General features: G+C 43.5%; 1 protein-coding gene across 25 annotated transcripts in view; it reads left to right on the top strand.

Moving 5' to 3' along the window:
• eya1 (EYA transcriptional coactivator and phosphatase 1) overlaps nt 1-23,439 on the top strand; it is a 108,794-nt gene that overhangs the window by 35,129 nt on the left and 50,226 nt on the right. For 10 of the 25 annotated variants that reach the window (XM_045710781.1, XM_045710782.1, XM_045710775.1 and 7 more), the window contains 7 exons: nt 2,621-2,687; nt 3,136-3,281; nt 5,677-5,814; nt 15,667-15,749; nt 16,682-16,961; nt 18,008-18,150; nt 22,426-22,509. In XM_045710781.1, the coding sequence (XP_045566737.1) occupies nt 2,621-2,687; nt 3,136-3,281; nt 5,677-5,814; nt 15,667-15,749; nt 16,682-16,961; nt 18,008-18,150; nt 22,426-22,509 (941 nt within the window). The remainder of the gene's footprint in view (nt 1-2,620; nt 2,688-3,135; nt 3,282-5,676; nt 5,815-15,666; nt 15,750-16,681; nt 16,962-18,007; nt 18,151-22,425; nt 22,510-23,439) is intronic. The other 15 variants (XM_045710776.1, XM_045710765.1, XM_045710768.1 and 12 more) reach the window with 8 other exon arrangements.

The following is a 23,439-nucleotide window of genomic DNA, read 5'->3' as shown; positions in this document are numbered from 1 at the left end:
GTGTGTGTGTGTGTGTGTGTTTTTTTTGTGTGTGTGTGTGTGTGTGTGTGTGTGTGTGTGGATCAGGTGAGACGGGACGGGGAATGGACGTGTGTGTGTGTGTGTGTGTGTGTGTGTGTGTGTGTGTGTGTGTGTGTGTGTGTGTGTGTGTGTGTGTGTGTGTGTGTGTGTGTGTGTCTGTCTGGCAGGTGCTGCTGATGTGTTCAACATTAATAACAATGTTTCCCTGAGGCCTTACAGCACACAGTTACACAGTTACACAGTTACACAGTCACACAGCACACAGTTACACAGTTACACAGTCACACAGTTACACAGTCACACAGTTACACAGTTACACAGTTACACAGTTACACAGTTACACAGTTACACAGTCACACAGTCACACAGTCACACAGTTACACAGTTACACAGTCACACAGTTACACAGTTACACAGTTACACAGTTACACAGTCACACAGTCACATAGTTACACAGTTACACAGTTACACAGTTACAGTTACACAGTCACACAGTTACATAGTTACACAGTTACACAGTTACACACAGCATACAGTTACATAGTTACACAGTTACATAGTTACACAGTTACACAGTTACACAGTTACATAGTTACACAGTTACATACAGCATACAGTTACACAGTCACATAGTTACATAGTTACACAGTTACATACAGCATACAGTTACATAGTTACATAGTTACACAGTTACACAGTCACACAGTTACATACAGCATACAGTTACATAGTTACACAGTTACATAGTTACACAGTTACATACAGCATACAGTTACACAGTTACACAGTTACACAGTTACATAGTTACACAGTTACATACAGTTACATTGTTACATAGTTACACAGTTACACAGTTACATACAGTTACATAGTTACATACAATTGGATACAGTTACATACAGTTATATAAAGTTACATAGTTACATACAGTTACATACAGTTACACAGTTACATAAAGTTACATAGTTACATATTTACATACAGTTACATAGTTAAATAGTTACATACAGTTACATATAGTTATGTAGTTACATACAGTTGCATAGTTACATACAGTTACATACAGTTACATACAGTTACATATAGTTACGTAGTTACATACTGTTGCTTAGTTACATACAGTTACATACAGTTACATAGTTATATACAGTTACATACAATTACATTCGTACATACAGTTGCATAGTTACATACAGTTACATACAGTTACATAGTTACATACAGTTACATACAGTTACATACAGTTGCATAGTTACATAGATACATACAGTTGCATAGTTACATACAGTTACATACAGTTACATAATATGTTGTGTCATTTTGGACAAAGCCTTCTCCCATAGAGCCCTGGTCAAAAGCATTGTACTATACAGGGAATTGGGTTAAATTTGGGACACAGACCCAGACCACAGGCCCAGGACACAGGCCCAGACCACAGGCCCAGGACACAGGTCCAGACCACAGGCCCAGGACACAGGCCCAGACAACAGGCCCAGGACACAGGCCCAGAACACAGGCCCAGAACACAGGCCCAGGACACAGGCCCAGGACACAGGCCCAGAACACAGGCCCAGGACACAGGCCCAGACCACAGGCCCAGGACACAGGCCCAGACAACAGGCCCAGGACACAGGCCCAGAACACAGGCCCAGACAACAGGCCCAGAACACAGGCCCACACTGATCCAGACCATCCGTACTGTGTTTACACCAGTCTAGCGGTCGTCATGGCAGTGCCAAAGTATCTCACAGAGGTTGCGTCCAAAATGCCACCCTATTCCCTATATAGTGCATTACTTTAGACCAGACACTATGTAGGAGTAACAGCATATGGCAGGTTCGTCCCAAATGGCACCTTATGCCCTGTATAGTGAAATACTTTTGACCAAGGACCACAACTAGAGACATGCACTGTACACTCGTAGAAAAAAGGGTTCTTTGGCTGTCCCCATAGGAGAACCCTTTTTGGTTCCAGGTAGAACCCTTTTGGTTCCAGGTAGAACCCTTTTGGTTCCAGGCAGGTAGAACCCTTTTGGTTCCATGTAGAACCCTTTTTGGTTCCAGGTAGAACCTATTTGGTTCCAGGCAGGTAGAACCCTTTTGTTTCCAGGTAGAACCCTTTTGGGTTCCATTTTGGTTCCATGTAGAACACTGTTGGTTCCAGGTAGAACCTATTTGGTTCCAGGTAGAACCCTTTTGGTTCCAGGTAGAACATATTTGGTTCCAGGTAGAACCCTTTTGGGTTCCATTTTGGTTCCATGTAGAACACTGTTGGTTCCAGGTAGAACCTATTTGGTTCCAGGTAGAACCCTTTTGGTTCCAGGTAGAACCCTTTTGGGTTCCATGTAGGTTCTAGATAGCACTTTTTCTTCTAAGAGTGTATATACACAGGTCAGCAGAATAAACCCTTTGTGTTTTTACCTGATTATTTTACTTCATTATTGCGCTCCGCGTTTTGAACCTTAAATAAGGTTGAGGAAATAAATAGAGTAACGCAATGCAATTACACTTTCCAGAAGTTCTGTTGGCGAAAGATAATATTTACCTTATATCTTTAATGTTAAAATATGTGCTTGCCTCCTCTTCTCTTTTCAACTCAGTTATTGGAACCAGTGGCTTCAGCCCAAGACAAACACACCAGTTCTCCTCACAGATTTACCCTTCCAAGTAAGGTTTCTTTTATTTTGCTTCAGAAAATAAACAGAATCCAACTTCATTTGGTTCCTTTAATTAGATCCTGCTGCTAGATGTGGATGTTTCTACCTGCTTTGTTTGCCTGGATGTCTGCAACTTGTGCACTTACAAAACTGTTGTAATTATTATCTTGCAAAAAAAAAAGTCCTTTTTGCGATTTCTTATTATTTTGTAGTGTATACCAGCTCAGGCAATGGCTCTCTCTCTCTTTGCGGGCTTCAGCCCACTATTTAACATTATATAGCAGAATCACAAAGAATTTGTCAGTGAACAAACTTTGTTTTATGATTTTGTGGGTAAAATATGTTCATTTCTTTCTTTCTTTCTCTCGCTCTCTCTCGCTCTCTCTCTTTCTCTCTCTCTCTCTTCTTTTTCTAATTTTCTCTCTCTCTCTCTTCTCCTTGTTTCTTTTCTGAAATAGCAGACCATATCCACATATTCTCCCTACCCCTTCATCCCAAAATATGGCTGCGTACGGTCAGACACAGTACACCACAGGAATGCAGCAGGCCGCAGCCTATGCTAGCTACCCCCAGCCTGGACAACCCTACGGGATCCCTGCCTATGGTAAGCACAGGCCAATCCTATGCCTCTATACAACGAGCTGTATAGATGTACTCATCAAAGTACATTAGAGATATATCTACGTTACATGGAGATACCTTATGCCTGAAATACATGCAGATATGTGTATTATCATATTCAGTATACAGTATATACTATTGTTATGGTAAGCACAGGCCAACCCCATGCGATCTGGATTATATACACTGTATCTAAAATACATGGAGGTACCCATGTATATATATCATCCCTCCTTTGTATTAATTAGAGATGCAGTATAGATCTATTACTTACAGATGCAGTATAGATGTATTACTTAGAGATGCAGTATAGATCTAATACTTAGAGATGCAGTATAGATGTATTACTTAGAGATGCAGTATAGCTGTATTAATTAGAGATGCAGTATAGCTGTATTAATTAGAGATGCAGTATAGATGTATTAAATAGAGATGCAGTATAGCTGTATTAATTAGAGATGCAGTATAGATGTATTAAATAGAGATGCAGTATAGATGTATTAAATAGAGATGCAGTATAGATGTATTAATTAGAGATACAGTATAGATGTATTAATTAGAGATGCAGTATAGCTGTATTAATTAGAGATGCAGTATAGATGTATTAAATAGAGATGCAGTATAGATGTATTAATTAGAGATGCAGTATAGATGTATTAATTAGAGATGCAGTATAGAGTTATTACTATATTAAGTTAAATAAACTATTCGTCTTTATTTAAAAAAAAAAAAAATCCTATTCTAATTCAGAGTTACATTACTATGCCCATTATATCATATGATTAGTTCCTAGTTAGCTAAAGCTGAATTAAGTCCAATATATTTTGTGAAACTAATGTAACTGTGGGAATGTAGCTTCTTGTAATTGTTAGTTGCTCTACAATCCTTCACAAAGGGGGGAGGGGGTATTGCAATTAAACGCTTAGCTCAGGACAAATTGTTTGTTCCCACGATAGCTCAAAAAGATGTCCTAGAACTATGCTGAGCCGTTGTTTTGTGCCCTGCACCATATTTCTTCAACGGTGTAAAATAAAAATGTGCTTATCAAGCTATTCAGTCAGATCGGAGAAAGATTACCGATATAAATTTCAAAACAAAACCGGTCTCTTCAGGCACCACAGGAACAAAACAGCAAAGCACATCACAATGTTGTTTATTTGTCCAAAGTCTTAAGAGGGCTTTGACCCCCACAGAATGTCCAATATGACCAGGAATTTACAGACTACATCACAAATTGCACCCTATTCCCTATATAGTGCACTACTTTAGACCAGAGCCCTATGGCACCCTATTCCCCATATAGTGCCCTACTTTTTGACGAGGGTCTATACTGCCCTACCAAGCTAAAAGGCAGTAACTGCTCATTTGGTTCGAAAAATGAGTTAATGTAATTTTTGCTACATTAAATACATGCTTAATCATGTGGACAAGTATCCTGCCTCTATTGTACTGTGTTTTGGAGAAAACGGGGGTCATGTTAGCAGTAACTGCTTAAAGTTACTGTGAAACCAAGGTAAATTAAAGGCATTTTTTTCTCAGTTCCACGCTATGAGCAGCTATTGTCTTTTAGCTTGGTAGGTCAGTATAGACCCTCGTCTAAAGTAGTGCACTATATAGGGAATAGGGTTCCATTTGAGAGACACGTACAGTGTTTGTTTGAGTGGTAGCTAGTAGCTAACAAACCTGCCGTAGCGTAGGAAATATGTTGGGCCTGATCCACATCAGCAAAGGGCCGTTTACTAATAACAAACAAGTGCGTTCTGTTTTTATTACTTGTGTACAATTTTTAGAGATCACCCATCTTTAAGACATTGAAACATACAGTGCTTTACTATGTGAGCTCCCGAGTGGCGCAGCGGTCTAGGGCACTGCATCTCAGTCACAGAGGCGTCACTACAGACCTTGGTTTGATTCCAGGCTGTATCATAACCGGCCGTGATTGGGAGCCCCATAGGGCGGCGCACAATTGGCCCAGCGTCATCCGGGTTTTTAATAAGAATTTGTTCATAACTGACTTCCCTAGTTAAATGAAGGTTCAATAAAAAATGTACGTCACATTTCTTGTATAACTGTTGTATAAATTCAATCTGTTCATTTTTAAACCACCAAACTACTGTTGATTCCAGTGTGGATAAATGACTGTATCACTGCAGCAGTTATAACACTTACTAGCAAATTATTAAAACATACATATTAGCTACTATTAAAATCACTCAGTTATCAAGGATAATAATAAACATACTAATATATAAAAATAATAATATATTTACTATATTTATTAGCATTTAATAAAATAGGCAATTGCGTTTTTGGCTTAGAGTCTGACAACAATGAATTGTGTGTGCATCAAACCGACGTAGTGTCACTAACTGATTCAGGTCCATTATGGGCAGGCATAAAGACAGAGGGGGGACTGAGCCAGTCCCAATCCCCAGGACAGACAGGCTTCCTCAGCTACAGCTCAGGCTTCACCACCCCTCAGACGGGCCAGGCTCCATACAGCTATCAGATGCAAGGTGAGGAACAAAGATAATCATATAGTGTACTGTAATCTCCGTAAATTGTCTCCTCTCACGTTTCCTCAATTCCTCACCTCCTCTTATCGCTTCTTCGTTCACCTCTTCTCCTCACCTCCTCTCCTCAACTCCTTTCCACACCCCCTCTCCTCACCTCTTCTCCTCATCTCCTCTCCTCACCTCCTTTCCACACCTCCTCTCCTCACTTCCTCACCTCCTCTCCTCACCTCCTTTCCACACCTCCTCTCCTCACCTCCTCTCCTCATCTCCTTTCCACACCTCCTCTCCTCACCTCCGTTCCACACCTCCTCTCCTCACCTCCTCTCCTCAACTCCTTTCCTCACCTCCTCTCCTCACCTCCTCTCCTTACTTCCTCACCTCCTCTCCTTACCTCCTCTCTTTATCTACTCTCCTCACCTCCGCTCCAGCTCCTCTCTTTACCTCATCTCCTTACCTCTTCACTTCCTCAACTCATCTCCTAACCTCCTCTCCTCCTCAACTCACCTCCTAACTTCCTCTCCTCCTCAACTCACCTCCTCTAACCTCCTCTCCTCCTCAACTCACCTCCTCACCTCCAGCCATTGCCTCTCCTCTTTTGGGGAAGGTCCAGAAACATGGTCTCTCTCCATGACAGTTACAGACTGATTTACAATACCGCCACCATCTCTCTTTCTCTCTCGCGTGCTCTCTTTCGCTCTCTCTCTCTGTCTCTTTCTCTCTCTCGCTCGCTCTATCTTCAGAGCTAACTGCACCCTATTGGCCTGGCTAACCAGAGCTAAATGTAGCCTATAAGCCTGGCTAACCAGTGCTAACTGTAGCCTATCAGCCTGGTAACCAGAGCTAACTGTAGCCTATAAGCCTGGCTAACCAGAGCTAAATGTAGCCTATCAGCCTGGCTAACCAGAGCTAACTGTAGCCTATAAACCTGGTTAACAAGAGCTAACTGTAGCCTATAAGCCTGGCTAACCAGAGCTAAATGTAGCCTATCAGCCTGGCTAACCAGAGCTAACTGTAGCCTATAAACCTGGGTTAACCAGAGCTAACTGTAGCCTAACAATCTGGCTAACCTCAGCCTGGCTAAATCTCAATTTAATCTTTCCATAAAGTATTTTCGTACGCTATAGACATTTCTTGTGAGAAGACCGATTTTGGGATGTCTCATGGTCTGACAAACACTGCTGTAGCTCATCCACCTTCCGCTGCAGACGCTGTGGACTGAGATGCAGCCCATGCAGAGATCTCTAGCTTAAACTGACTGATTTTGATGGGGGATTTTTTTATTATGTTTACTTGGATTGAAGCACAGATGCGTCAGTAAGCTCATAAGGATTCAATTTACTTGAAAGTCTGTGGCAAGAACTGAAAATGGTTGTCTAGCAATGATCAACAACTAATATGACAGAGCTTGAAGAATTTTGAAAAGACTACCTAGAAAGACTCACAGTTGTAATTGCTGCCAAACATGTTCTACAGCGTATTCACTCAGGGGTGTGTATTTCTCTATTCATTTGCAAACATTTCTAAGAACCTGTTTTCACTTTGTCATTATGGGGTATAGTGATGTCGTTGTGGGGTATTGTGATGTCATTATGGGGTATTGTAATGTCATTATGGGGTATTGTGATGTCATTATGGGGTATTGTGTGTGAGAAAAGTTTGGATTCAGGCTGAAACACAACAAAATTTGGAATAAGTCAAGAGATATGAATAGTTTCTGAAGGCTCTGTATCAGCTCTAGCTGTAAGCTTTGTGTTCTCTCCACTGAATAACGTGTGATAGTAGAAACATCTCCACATGTTGTTGAAAAACCTCCAGAGCATCTCACAATAAATAAGGCCAGGCCAAAAGAACAGCAGATGTGTGGAGCGGCCGGGGAAGCCTCTTTTCCACACCTCTTAACCAAATACTGCCTGCCTGCAGACTCTCTGCTGTATAGCTCTACAGCCTTGAGAGAGAGAGAGAGAGAGAGAGAGAGAGAGAGAGAGAGAGAGAGAGAGAGAGAGAGAGAGAGAGAGAGAGAGAGAGAGAGAGAGAGAGAGAGAAAGAGGAAATGAGGGAAATGAGGGGAAACGAGAGGAGGAGAAAGGGAGGGAGAAAGGAGAGAGAAGGACAGATGAGGGAAGGAGAGAAAGCTAGTTTCCTGGCCACAATGACGATATTACTCTTTCTTTCTTTCTCTCTCTCTCTCTCTCTCTGTCTCTGTCACTCTCTCCCTAAAATCTCTCTCTCTCTCTCTCTCTCTCTCTCTCCCTGTACATCGGCTGAACCACGTGGTCTGAGATAAGCATGTTAGTAACGGACGGCCTTGCACTCCAGTTAACAGAATGACCACTGACTGCCTGGCCTCTCCTCTGAATGAACTAGAGCCCTGAGTAGAGACCCAAATAGAGCTCTTAGTAGAGCCCCTAGTAGAGCCCCTAGTAGAGACCATAGTAGAGACCCTAGTAGAGACCCTAGTAGAGACACTAGTAGAGACCCTAGTAGAGACCCCAGTAGAGACCCCAGTAGAGACCCTAGTAGAGACCCTAGTAGAGACCATAGTAGAGACACTAGTAGAGACCCTAGTAGAGCTAGTAAAGACCCTAGTAGAGACCATAGTAGAGCCCCCAGTAGAGACCCTAGTAGAGCTAGTAGAGACCCTAGTAGAGACCCTAGTAGAGGCCCTAGTAGAGACACTAGTAGAGACCCTAGTAGAGACCCTAGTAGAGACTCTAGTAGAGACCCTAGTAGAGACCCTAGTAGAGACCCTGGTAGAGCTAGTAGAGAACCTAGTAGAGCTAGTAGAAACCCTAGTAGAGACCTTAGTAGAGCTAGTAGAGACCCTAGTAGAGACCCTAGTAGAGACCCTAGTAGAGACCCTAGTAGTGACCCTAGTAGTGACCCTAGTAGAGACCCTAGTAGAGACCCTAGTAGAGACCCTAGTGGAGTCCCTAGTAGAGACCCTAGTAGAGACACTAGTAGTGACCCTAGTAGAGACCCTAGTAGAGACCCTAGTAGAGACACTAGTAGAGCTAGTAGAGACCCTAGTAGAGACCCTAGCAGAGACCCTAGTAGAGACCCTAGTAGAGACACTAGTAGAGACCCTAGTAGAGACCCTAGTAGAGACACTAGTAGAGACCCTATCAGAGACACTAGTAGAGACACTAGTAGAGCCCCTAGTAGAGCTAGTAGAGACCCTAGCAGAGACCCTAGTAGAGACACTAGTAGAGACCCTAGTAGAGCTAGTAGAGACCCTAGTAGAGACCCTAGCAGAGACCCTAGTAGTGACCCTAGTAGAGACCCTAGTAGAGACACTAGTAGAGACACTAGTAGAGCTAGTAGAGACCCTAGTAGAGACCCTAGCAGAGACCCTAGTAGAGACCCTAGTAGAGACACTAGTAGAGACCCTAGTAGAGACCCTAGTAGAGACACTAGTAGAGATCCTAGTAGAGACCCTAGCAGAGACCCTAGTAGAGCTAGTAGAGACCCTAGTAGAAACCCTAGTAGAGCTAGTAGAGACCCTAGCAGAGACCCTAGTAGAGCTAGTAGAGACCCTTGTAGAGACCCTAGTAGAGACCCTAGTAGAGCTAGTAGAGACCCTAGTAGAGACCCTAGTAGAGCTAGTAGAGACCCTAGTAGAGACCCTAGTAGAGACCCTAGTAGAGCTAGTAGAGACCCTAGTAGAGACCCTAGTAGAGCTAGTAGAGACCCTAGTAGAGCTAGTAGAGACCCTAGTAGTGACCCTAGTAGAGCTAGTAGAGACCCTAGTAGAGTCCCTAGTAGAGACCCTAGTAGAGACACTAATAGAGACACTAGTAGAGACCCTAGTAGAGCTAGTAGAGACCCTAGTAGAGACCCTAGTAGAGACACTAGTAGGGACCCTAGTAGAGTCCCTAGTAGAGACCCTAGCAGAGACACTAGTAGAGCCCCTAGTAGAGCTAGTAGAGACACTAGTAGAGACACTAGTAGTGACCCTAGTAGAGCTAGTAGAGAACCGAGTAGAGACCCTAGTAGAGACCCTAGTAGAGCTAGTAGAGACACTAGTAGAGACCCTAGTAGAGACCCTAGTAGAGCTAGTAGAGACCCGAGTAGAGACACTAGTAGTGACCCTAGTAGAGACCCGAGTAGAGACACTAGTAGTGACCCTAGTAGAGCTAGTAGAGACACTAGTAGAGACCCTAGTAGAGACCCTAGTAGAGCTAGTAGAGACCTGAGTAGAGACACTAGTAGAGACCCTAGTAGAGACCCTAGTAGAGACACTAGTAGAGACACTAGTAGAGACCCTAGTAGAGACACTAGTAGAGACACTAGTAGAGACCCTAGTACAGACCCTAGTAGAGCTAGTAGTGACCCTAGTAGAGACCCGAGTAGAGACACTAGTAGTGACCATAGTAGAGACCCCAGTAGAGACCCTAGTAGAGACCCTAGTAGAGCTAGTAGTGACCCTAGTAGAGACCCTAGTAGAGACCCTAGTAGAGACCCTAGTAGAGCTAGTAGAGACCCGAGTAGAGACACTAGTAGTGACCCTAGTAGAGACCCGAGTAGAGACCCTAGTAGAGACCCTAGTAGAGCCCCTAGTAGAGACCCTAGTAGAGACCCTAATAGAGACCCTAGTAGAGCTAGTAGAGACACTAGTATAGACACTAGTAGTGACCCTAGTAGAGCTAGTAGAGACCCGAGTAGAGACCCTAGTAGAGACCCTAGTAGAGCTAGTAGAGACACTAGTAGAGACCCTAGTAGAGACCCTAGTAGAGCTAGTAGAGACCCGAGTAGAGACACTAGTAGTGACCCTAGTAGAGACCCGAGTAGAGACACTAGTAGTGACCCTAGTAGAGCTAGTAGAGACACTAGTAGAGACACTAGTAGTGACCCTAGTAGAGACCCTAGTAGAGACCCTCGTAGAGACCATAGTAGAGACACTAGTAGAGACCCTAGTAGAGACCCTAGTAGAGACACTAGTAGAGACACTAGTAGAGACCCTAGTAGAGACCCTAGTAGAGCTAGTAGTGACCCTAGTAGAGACCCTAGTAGAGACACTAGTAGTGACCCTAGTAGAGACCCCAGTAGAGACCCTAGTAGAGACCCTAGTAGAGCTAGTAGTGACCCTAGTAGTGACCCTAGTAGAGACACTAGTAGAGACCCTAGTAGAGACCCTAGTAGAGACACTAGTAGAGACCCTAGTAGAGACCCTAGTAGAGACCCCAGTAGATACCCTAGTAGAGACCCTAGTAGAGACCCTAGTAGTGACCCTAGTAGAGACCCTAGTAGTGACCCTAGTAGAGACCCTAGTAGAGACCCCAGTAGAGACCCTAGTAGAGACCCTAGTAGAGACCCTAGTAGTGACCCTACAAAAAAAACGCTGTATTAAATACAACAGTAATGTTGCAGTAACACTACAGTCCCCAAAAACCCATGTATTTTTTATTTGCATTTACCCTGTCCCTTCCTCTCCCTCGTATCCCAATGTGTTCCCTACATGTGTGTGTGCATGCGTGCGTACGTACGTACGTGTGTGTGTGTGTGTGTGTGTCCAGCGTGCTCCTGCCTGCAGTCACTCTACTCTGCAAGCCTTTTAAAGGAAACCCATCTGGACATGATAGTCTGGTCCCAAGTGGGGCGTACAAACTTCTGCTGCAAATATTGTGCACCGATGATAGACATGGCCCTTGGCTAGGGGACTGATCAACCAGAACAAATGGACTCCGATTGGTGGGGCCAGAAGGCAGGAGGGGGAGGTAAGGGTGGTATGGCGGCAGGGATGAGGGAGATTAAACATTAAACATCCCCCCCCGGGGGAACAGCAGGCACCACAAACTACCCACCCCATCAATCCCCCGCTCTACCCTGTGTCGGGTGTCATCTTTCGGATGGGATGTTGGCGTGTCCTGACTCTCTGTGGTCACTAAAGAACCCATGGTACTTATCATTAGAGTAAAGGGTGTTAACCCCTGGTGTCCTGGTTAAATTCCCAATCTGGCCCTCATACCATCATGGTCACCTAATCATCCCCAGCTTCCAATTGGCTCGTTCATCCTACTCTCTCCTGTAAGTATTCCCCAAGTCGTTTCTGTAAAATGAGAATGTGTTCTCACTCAACTTTCCTGGCAAAATAAGGGACAGATAAGGGTCAAATTCCCCCACCAACCCCCAATACCCTCCCACTAACCCCCACCAACCCCCACTACCCTCCCACTAACCAACCCCCAATACCCTCCCACTAACCAACCCCCAATATCCCCAACCCTCCTCCCACTAACCAACCCCCAATACCCTCCCACTAACCAACCCCCAATATCCCCAACCCTCCTCCCACTAACCAACCCCCAATACCCTCCCACTAACCAACCCCCAATACCCTCCCACTAACCAACCCCCAATATCCCCAACCCTCCTCCCACTAACCAACCCCCAATATCCCCAACCCTCCTCCCACTAACCAACCCCCAATACCCTCCCACTAACCAACCCCCAATATCCCCAACCCTCCTCCCACTAACCAACCCCCAATATCCCCAACCCTCCTCCCACTAACCAACCCCCAATACCCTCCCACTAACCAACCCCCAATACCCTCCCACTAACCCCCCACCAACCCCCCACTACCCTCCCACTAACCAACCCCCAATATCCCCAACCCTCCTCCCACTAACCAACCCCCAATATCCCCAACCCTCCTCCCACTAACCAACCCCCAATACCCTCCCACTAACCAACCCCCAATATCCCCAACCCTCCTCCCACTAACCAACCCCCAATACCCTCCCACTAACCAACCCCCAATACCCTCCCACTAACCAACCCCCAATATCCCCAACCCTCCTCCCACTAACCAACCCCCAATATCCCCAACCCTCCTCCCACTAACCAACCCCCCAATACCCTCCCACTAACCAACCCCCAATATCCCCAACCCTCCTCCCACTAACCAACCCCAATACCCTCCCACTAACCAACCCCCAATACCCTCCCACTAACCCCCACCAACCCCACCCCACTAACCAACCCCCAATATCCCCACCTCCTCCCACTAACCAACCCCAATCTCCCCCACCAACCCACTACCCTCCCACTAACCAACCCCCAATATCCCCCACCCTCCTCCCACTAACCAACCCCCAATACCCCACACTAACCCCCACCAACTCTGTACTACCCCTCACTACCCCTCACTACCCCCACTACCACCCATTACCCCACACAACTCCCATTACCTCAAACCACCCCTGACTACCCGCCCCACCAACCCCAACTACCCCCACTACCACCCCTACGATGTAAAACACCAAATGTACAGACTCAGAGAGCATAGCCTTGCTATTGAGAAAAGCCGCCGTAGGCAGACCTGGCTACCAAGAGAAGACAGGCTATGTGCAACACTGCCCACAAAGCGAGGTGGAAACTGAGCTGCACTTCATAATCCCCTGTCAAATGTATGACCATATTAGAGACACATATTTCCCTCAGATTACACAGATCCACAAAGAATTAAAAAACAAATCCAATTTTGATAAACTCCCATTTCTATTGGGTGAAATACCACAGTGTTACATCACTGCAGCAAGATGTGTGACCTGTTGCCACAAGAAAAGGTCAACCAGTGAAGAACAAACACCATTGTAAATACAACCTATATTTATGCTTATTTATTTTCCCTTTTGTACTTTAACTATTTGCACATCGTTACAACACTGTATATAGACATAATATGACATTTGTAAATGTCTTTATTCTTTTGGAACTTGTGTGAGTGTAATATTTACTGTTCACTTTTTATTGTTTATTTCACTTTTGTTTATCCATTCCAGTTGCTTTGGCAATGTAAACATATGTTTCCCCATGCCAATAAAGCCCTTTGAGAGAGGGAGAGAGAACAGAAGGTATACATCTGATGTGTATAGATCTGATAGCTGGAGGACAGAGGGAGAGAGAGAGAGAGAGAGAGAGAGAGAGAGAGAGAGAGAGAGAGAGAGAGAGAGAGAGAGAGAGAGAGAGAGAGAGAGAGAGAGAGAGAGAGAGAGAGAGGATACAGTATGTGTCTTTATCGTCTAAGAGCATTTTATTTACTAAAAGTGTTTAGCAGCAGTGGTGGCTACTCAGACTAAACCCCCTTTAGTTTTGAGAAGTTGTTCTCCTTATGGAGTCGTTTTGAGTCGTAGAACTGCAATGTTTGGTACTTGTTGATGGGATGAAGACAGTGGAAGGTACAGTATTTTGATAAGTTATTTTGTGCTACACCGTTACATATTATTCAACCTTTACTTAACTAGGAAAAAACACTTGCTCAAAAACCAACCAGACATTGCTAACCAGACATTGGTCCAGAGAATTCGTCAACGATCATTTTATCTATACATTCTGCTGAAAATCAAAGAACTATTCTGCCGAGGCTTCTCCCTGTCCTCTAGAGGGAGGGAGGGAGGGAGGGAGGAGGGAGGGAGGGAGGGAGAAGAGAAGAGTCATGCCCAAGGGCCTCTCCTCCTCTCCTCTCGTCTTTTCATCCCTTCTTCTCTCTCAGGGCAGCAGCCCCAGCCTGTCTCTCTCAGGGCAGCAGCCCCAGCCTGTCTCTCTCAGAAGCCATTAGATCAAATCAGCTCTTCCTCTTTGAATGAATTAGAAACGTTATTTTAAAGCAGTGAAGAGAAGACAGGTTCTACATATTCATTAAGCGCTCCTGTAGCCTAACCCCCCCCTCCCTCCCTCCCTCCCTCCTCCCCCATTCCCCCCTCCCTCCCTCCTCCCCCACTCCTCCACCCTTCGGTAGCCCCAACACAACAGGCTGAGTGTTTAGCATACTGTGAGGCTCTGAGACACCTGAGAGAGCAGGTCCCTTCCTGTCTCTCTGTCTCTCTCTGTCTTGCTCTCTTTCTCTCTCTCTCTTTCTCTCTCTCTCTGTCTCTCTCTCTTTCTCTCTCTCTCCCTCTCTGTCTCTCTCTCTGTCTCTCTCTCTTTCTCTCTCTCTCTCTCTCTCTCTCTCTGTCTCTCTCTCTTTCTCTCTCTCTTTCTTTCTCTCTCTCTCTCTCTCTCTCTCTCTCTGTCTCTCTCTCTGTCTCTGTCTCTCTCTCTCTCTCTCTCTCTCTCTCTCTCTCTCTCTCTCTCTCTCTCTCTCTCTCTCTCTCTCTCTCTCTCTCTCTCTCTCTCTCTCTCTTTCTTTCTTTCTTTCTCTCTCTCTTTCTTTCTCTCTCTCACCCTCTCTCTGTCTCTCTCTGTCTCTCTCTGTCTTGCTCTCTCTCTCTCTCTCTCTCTCTCTCTGTCTCTGTCTCTCTCTCTCTCTCTCTCTCTCTCTCTCTCTCTCTCTCTCTCTCTCTCTCTCTCTCTCTCTCTCTCTCTCTCTCTCTCTCTCTCTCTCTCTCTTTCTTTCTCTCTCTCTCGCTCCTTTTCTCTCTCTACACCTCACTGTTGGCTACTTGAAATCATTGGTCCACAAAACATATTTCTCTCTCTTGGTTTTGTCCCTTTTTGTGAAAATGTGGTAATCCATTTATTTTCTCTGTGGAAATGTTTTTAGTTCAGTGTTATAATGTGCCATAAACAACATGACTGCAAAAATATAGAGGGCTTAGCCATATTCTATTGGCCATTGATGTTTGATTGGGGACATTACCATATACCATACACTATCATATACCATACACTATCATATATCATATGCTATCGTATACATATTGCGGCGGCAGGTAGCATAGTGGTTAGAGCATTGGGCCAGTCACCGAAAAGGTTGCTAGATCGAATCCCCGAGCTGACTAGTTAAAAATCTATTGTTCTGCCCCTGAACAAGGCAGTTATCATATATCACACGATATCATATGTCGTTGAGTTTGTAAGTCATATGTATTAATCCTTAGTGATAACCGTATGTTTCCATGTCCTCCCCAGGTGGCACCTTCACAACCACGTCAGGACTGTACGCCGGAAGCAACGCCCTCACAAACTCAACTGGCTTCAACAGTACACAGCAGGTACCAATGTCGTCATTCTGATAGCGTATAGAAGATGTTTAGCATCATTGGGTTTATATTAAGAGGTACTGTACTCTTTTTTTTTATTTTTTTATAAGATCCTGGGAACCTTGGAGTGTATCCCAAATAGCACCCACGTTCCCTACAGTGCACTAATTGTGACCAGAGCCCACAGGGTAGAAGTGCACTATTATGCAAGAAACAGGGTGCCATTTGACACACTTGACATTTTGACATAATGTATGATACAGTTCATTTCCAATGGATCCACGTCACGTGAATCATACAGTAATCCCTCATAACATCTGTAGTGTTGTAGACAGGGATGATCCCTTACACCTGGCACATATGAATTATGCCACAGACAAAAAGGGTCAGGTCCCAAACGGAACTCTATGTTCCTATAAAGTACACTCCTTTTGACCGGAGCCTTGGCCAGAAGTAATGTACTACATAGGGAATAGGAAATCATTTGAGATGTGAACCCCCCAAAAAAATACCAAGACAGATCGCTGTCCAGATGTCGGACACAACAGACATATGTTTACATTTATGTTTTGGAATCTGGACTGTAAAGTAGCACCACTGGGCCATTACTTACTCTCCTCTCTCTCTCTCTGTCTCTCCCTCTCTCTCTCGTTCTCTCTCTCTCTCTCTGTCTCTCCCTCTCTCTCTCGTTCTCTCTCTCTCTCTCTCGTTCTCTCTCTCTCTCTCTCTCTCTCTCTCTCTCTCGCTCTCACTCTCTCTCTCTCTCTCTCTCTCTCTCTCTCGTTCTCTCTCTCTCTCTTTCTCTCTCTCTCTCTCTCTCGTTCTCTCTCTCTATATATATATATCAACTGTTTCTCTACTGTTTCTCTCTTTCTTTTTCTCTGTCATTCTCTCTTTCTCTGACTCTTTCATCCATCCATCCATCCTCCCTTCTCTCCCTCCAGGACTACCCGAGCTACCCAGCGTTCGGCCAGGGCCAGTACTCCCAGTATTACAACAGTTCTCCCTACACCTCCCCCTATATGACCAGCAACAACACCAGTCCCACCACTCCCTCCACCACAGCCACCTACACCCTCCAGGAGCCCCCCAGCGCCCTGACCAGCCAGGCCCTCACAGACCCCCCAGCAGGTAGGCCCCAGGCCCCCCAGGCAACCCACCCTCCGTCTCCAGGATCAGACGGCTCTGGAGGGGGTGGCTATGACGCCAGGGCCACTCATTATGGTAACCATTACTGGTTTTTTAAAATAAAATAAACTATAATATTGTGATAATTGTTTTGAATTTGTTATAATCAACGTTACCCCTCCACCTCCCAATTGCCACCCAAAACCCTCCCCGAATGTTGGCGGTCCCAAGAAAATCTAGAAATTGGTATTATTAAAGAAATATAAATTCACATATATTTTTTGAGGGGTGATAACTGTTTTTAATTGCTGTTACCCCTCCTTTCCATTCTTAACCCACCCTTTGTTACCCTAGCACTCAATGAAAAAATCTGAAAAAATAAATGTATGAAATATATGCATTCACTACTGTAAGTCGCTCTGGATAAGAGTGTCTGCTAAAATGACTAAAATGTAAAAATGTAAAAATGCATTATGGTAGAAAATATGAATTAACTGCAGAGAGGAGCGTCTCGCCCCTTTAACAGGAATCACATTAACGCTCCTTCTGACAGTAGAGCTCTGATGTCATCATCATCATCATCATCATCATCAAGTGAAATAAGATTAGAGGAATTTCTAACTAGCCAGGGTTACAGATCATTCAGATTAGAGATAATCTGAACAATAGAATACTGATGTTATTATCTCTGTCCTGCCTGTCTGTCTAACGCTCTGGAAACCTTACAATAGAAAATAGTTTGAATGTTGTTATCGTCTAGTTGTCATTATTTAACACACATTTTTGTATTTTTTTTATTTTACGTTTATTTAAGTAGGCAAGTCAGTTAAGAATACATTCTTATTTACAATGACGGTCTAGGAACAGTGGGTTAAACTGTCTTGTTCATGGGCAGAACGACAGATTTTTACCTTGTCATCTCGGGGATTCGATCTTGCAACCTTTCGGTTACTAGTCCAACGCTCTAACCACCATACACACACGCACACGCACACTTTACAATCCAAAATGTCGCTGCCGATAGCTCTCTCCACTCTTCTGAGTTCTAAAGGTGAAAGAGATACATCATTTCCTTCTCTTTATTTAAAACAATCTCTTCTTCTTCTCCTTTTTCCATCCCTCCCTCTGTCCCCCCCCCCCAGGAGATTACAGTACCATCCACAGTCCATCAACGCCCATTAAAGATTCAGAATCGGATCGATTGCGGCGTGCCTCGGATGGAAAGTCACGTGGCCGAGGGAGAAGGAACAACAACCCTTCACCACCGCCTGATTCTGACCTTGAGGTGAGTGACTGTGTGTGTGTGTGTGTGTGTGTGTGTGTGTGTGTGTGTGTGCGTTACCTTGGCGACAGACAGCCTCACCCTGTCTGAGGCACAATAGACTAATCCAATTACCCCCAACGCCACACCAAGGTTAACACATCACACACATGAACAAAACTCAACGCTCTTTTGTAACCTTAACCTATTATTGATTTCTGAAATGTTTATTGACTATAACATTTATTTTCAATGGTGCTTTTTAAGTGCTCTTAATGAATGCCAATAAAAGGAAAACACTTCTACACCAAAAAAATTATTAAACCATTTATTTATATTTCGTTGTTGTTCTTATCGACTATGGATTTTGTTTAGAGTATTATATTATTATATTATAGTGAGATTATGGTGAGATGATGGGTCTACCTCCTCTGAGACCCTTTTGGACTGGTTCCCATTTTATTGTGCTACAAAGTGGGGTTAAAATGTATTTAATTGTCGTTTTATTGTCAACAATCGACAGAAAAATAATAAGCCGAGTAAAACATGCAGAACTAAAATATCGTCGTTGCATAAAGTATTCAGCTCCTTTGTTTAGGCTAAATTAGTTCAGAGGTCAAATATGACTTAACATATCACATAATAAGTTATGAGTGACAGAAAAAGGGGTTGACACGATTTTTTTTTTTTAATGACTAACCCTTCCTCTGTCCCCCATACGTACAGGTCTCTCAGTCAAGTATTGGATTTCAAGCACAGATTCAACAACAAAGACCAGGGAGCTTTTTTGAACGCCTCATAAAGAAGGGCAGTGATTGGTAGACGGGTCATGATAACAAATCAGACGTAGAATATCTCTTTAATCACGGTCAAGTTAATAATTCTACCGTTGGGATTATTTATTAAACCACCACAGACACACATCAAAGATACAGTCGTCCTTCTGAACTGAGCTGCAGGAGAGGAAGGAAACTGCTCAAGGATATTACCATGATGTCATTGGTGATTCTTTAACAGCTACAGAGTTGATGAACACTCTTCGATGGGAGAAAACTAGATGGTGGATGGATCAACAACATTGTAGTTAATCCACAATAATGACCTAAATGACAGAGTAAAAACAAGGACACAAATATACATAATACAAAAATATTCCAAAAACATGCATTGAGGCACTGAAGTAATACTGCAAATAAGAATACACAGCATAGGAAGACACTTTTTGGTCAGAATGCAAAGCCTTATGTTTGGGGCAAATCCAACACAACACATCACTGAGTAACTGCCTCCTTATTTTTAAGTATGGTGGTAGCTGCATCATGTTATGGGTATACTTGACATCGGCAAATACTGGGGAGTTTTTCAGGATAAAAAGAAACGGGATGAAGCTAAGCACAGTCACAATCCTAGAGGAAAACCTACTTCCAGTCTGCTTTACACCAGACACAGGGAATTCACCTTTCAGCAGGACAATAACCTAAAACACAAGGCCAAATATACACTAGAGTTAATTACCAAGAAGTGGCCAAGTTACAGTTTTGACTTAAATCTGCTTGAAAATCTGTGTCAAAATTTGAAAATGGCTGTCTAGCCATGATCCCCAAAATCATGACCGAGTTTGAAGAATTTAGAAAATAATAACAGCCAAATATTGGATAAGCCAGGTGTGTAAAGCTCGTATAGACTTACCCAAGAAGACTCCCAGCTGTAATGACTCTTAGAGACTTACCCAAGAAGACTCCCAGCTGAAATGACTCTTAGAGACTTACCCAAGAAGAGTCCCAGCTGAAATGACTCTTAGAGACTTACCCAAGAAGACTCCCAGCTGTAATGACTCTTAGAGACTTACCCAAGAAGACCCCCAGCTGTAATGACTCTTAGAGACTTACCCAAGAAGACTCACAAATGTAATCACTGGCAAAGGTGATTCTAACATATATTGACTCAGAGGGCTAACTACTTATGCAACGACTATATTTTATTTATTTAATTTGTATTCATCTTTGAAAATGTTAGAATTTTCCTTTCACTTTGACATTAGAGCATTTTGTGTATATTGTTTATTTTTTATTTTTATTTTAATCCCACAAATCCTTGGGGTCTGAATAGATAGATAACTGCCTGTAATGTTACATAAAACATATGGGTAACTATATGGGTATCTACATGGGTGACTATATGGGTATCTATATGGGTAACTATATGGGTAACTATATGGGTATCTATATGGGTAACTATATGGGTATCTATATGGGTAACTATATGGGTAACTATATGGGTAAATATATGGGTAACTATACGGGTAACTATACGGGTAACTATACGGGTAACTATACGGGTAACTATACGGGTAACTATACCGGTAACTATACGGGTAACTATACGGGTAACTATACGGGTAACTATATGGGTAACTATATGGGTAACTATATGGGTAACTAAACAAGTATCTATATGGGTAACTATATGGGTAACTATATGGACAACTATATGGACAACTATATGGGTAACTATACGGGTAACTAAACCAGTAACTATATGGGTAACTATATGGGTAACTATAAGGGTAACTATATGGGTAACTATACGGGTAACTATACGGACAACTATATGGGTAACTATATGGGTAACTAAATGGGTAACTATATGGGTAACTATATGGGTAACTATATGGGTAACTATACGGGTAACTAAACTAGTATCTATATGGGTAACTATATGGGTAACTATATGGGTAACTAAACTAGTAACTATATGGGTGACTATACGGGTAACTAAACTAGTATCTATATGGGTAACTATATGGGTAACTATATGGGTAACTAAACTAGTAACTATATGGGTAACTATATGGGTAACTATATGGGTAACTATATGGACAGCTATATGGACAACTATATGGGTAACTAAATGGGTAACTATACGGGTAACTATATGGATAACTATACGGGTAACTATACGGGCAACTATACGGGCAACTATATGGGTAACTATATGGGTAACTATACGGGTAACTATATGGATAACTATATGGGTAACTATACGGGTAACTATACGGGTAACTATATGGGTAACTATACGGGTAACTATATGGGTAACTATATGGATAACTATATGGATAACTATACGGGTAACTATACGGGTAACTATATGGGTAACTATACGGGTAACTATATGGGTAACTATATGGATAACTATACGGGTAACTATACGGGTAACTAAACGGGTAACTATACGGGTAACTATATGGGTAACTATACGGGTAACTATACGGGTAACTATACGGGTAACTATACGGGTAACTATATGGATAACTACACGGATAACTATATGGATAACTATATGGGTAACTATACGGGTAACTATATGGGTAACTATATGGGTAACTATACGGGTAACTATATGGGTAACTATATGGATAACTATATGGATAACTATATGGCTAACTATATGGGTAACTATATGGGTAACTATATGGGTAAATATATGGGTAACTATATGGGTAACTATACGGGTAACTATACGGATAACTATATGGGTAACTATATGGATAACTATACGGGTAACTATATGGATAACTATACGGGTAACTATACGGGTAACTATATGGATAACTATATGGATAACTATATGGATAACTATATGGGTAACTATACGGGTAACTATATGGGTAACTATATGGGTAACTATATGGGTAACTATATGGATAACTATATGGATAACTATATGGGTAACTATATGGATAACTATATGGGTAACTATGTGAATGTCAAATGTTTGCCATATGTCAGGAAAGTGTGCCCATGATTATGTAATAACATATGGGTTTGTAACTGTGTATATGAAGTACATATAGACACCAGCCCTTCCACATGTCAAAGTAAAGTGTTAAGGATTAGATGTGGGGCTTTGCATAATTAGTTATTATTAAGATATGATTTTCAGAGTTATTCATCTCACCCCATTCTGACGGTGACATTACAGCATGTTAACATATCTAGTTAATTAATGAATGAGTCACTATTTATCGGGCTAATGTAAAGGGCAGGGGGTGGATGGATGGATGACCAGGGGAGATCAAATTGCAAGGTACAGAGTGCGAACATTGATTTTGCCCCTCCCCCTCCCCCTTTTCCTGTCTCTCTGTCTCTCTGTCTCTCTGTCTCTCTGTCTCTCTGTCTCTCTGTCTCTCTGTCTCTCTCTCTCTCTCTCTCTCTCTCTCTCTCTCTGTCTCTCTCGCTCTCTCTCTCTCTCTCTCTCTCTCTCTCTGTCTCTCTCTCTCTCTCTCTCTCTCTCCAGCGAGTGTTCATCTGGGACTTGGATGAGACCATCATCGTTTTCCATTCGTTGCTCACAGGGTCTTACGCTAACAGATACGGCCGGGTGAGTGACGTCACTCTCTAACGTCAAGCTGTGTGTCTGAGTGTGTCTGTGTGTGGCTGTGTGTCTGTCTCTGTGTGTGTGGCTGTGTGTGTGTCTGTGTGTGTGGCTGTGTGTGTGGCTGTGTGTGTGGCTGTGTGTCTTGGTGGCTGTGTGTGTGGCTGTGTGTGTGGCTGTGTGTGGCTGTGTGTGTGGCTGTGTGTGGCTGTGTGTGTGGCTGTGTGTGTGTCTGTGTGTGTGGCTGTGTGTGTATCTGTGTGTGGCTGTGTGTGTAGCTGTGTGTGTGGCTGTGTGTCTCTGTGTGTGTCTGTGTGTGTGTCTGTGTGTGTGTCTCTGTGTGTGTCTGTGTGTGTGGCTGTGTGTGTGTCTGTGTGTGGCTGTGTGTGTGGCTGTGTGTCTCTGTGTGTGGCTGTGTGTGTGGCTGTGTGTGTGGCTGTGTGTGTGGCTGTGTGTCTCTGTGTGTGGCTGTGTGTGTGGCTGTGTGTGTGGCTGTGTGTGGCTGTGTGTGTGGCTGTGTGTGGCTGTGTGTGTGGCTGTGTGTGTGGCTGTGTGTCTCTGTGTGTGGCTGTGTGTGTGGCTGTGTGTGTGGCTGTGTGTGTAGCTGTGTGTCTCTGTGTGGCTGTGTGTGTGGCTGTGTGTGTGGCTGTGTGTGGCTGTGTGTGTGGCTGTGTGAGTGTGTGGTTGTGTGCGTGTGGCTGTGTGCGTGTGTCTGTGTGTGTGTGGCTGTGTGTGTGGCCTGAAATGCTTTTCAAAGATGTCTAGAAATGTACATGTTTTGTGTTCTTGTAGGAAGCAAATCACTCCCTCACTGGTGACGCAAATTATCTATAAAATTAAATCAAATGTATTTATAAAGCCCTTCTTACATCAGCTGATGTCTGAAAGTGTTTATACAGAAACCCAGCCTAAAACCCAAACAACAAGCAATGCAGG

Source organism: Salmo salar, chromosome ssa29, assembly GCF_905237065.1.
Source record: "Salmo salar chromosome ssa29, Ssal_v3.1, whole genome shotgun sequence".
NCBI classification, from domain to species: Eukaryota; Metazoa; Chordata; class Actinopteri; order Salmoniformes; family Salmonidae; genus Salmo; species Salmo salar.
The sequence above is the reverse complement of the archived record's forward strand: the minus strand, read 5'-3'. Positions and strand labels throughout refer to the sequence as shown.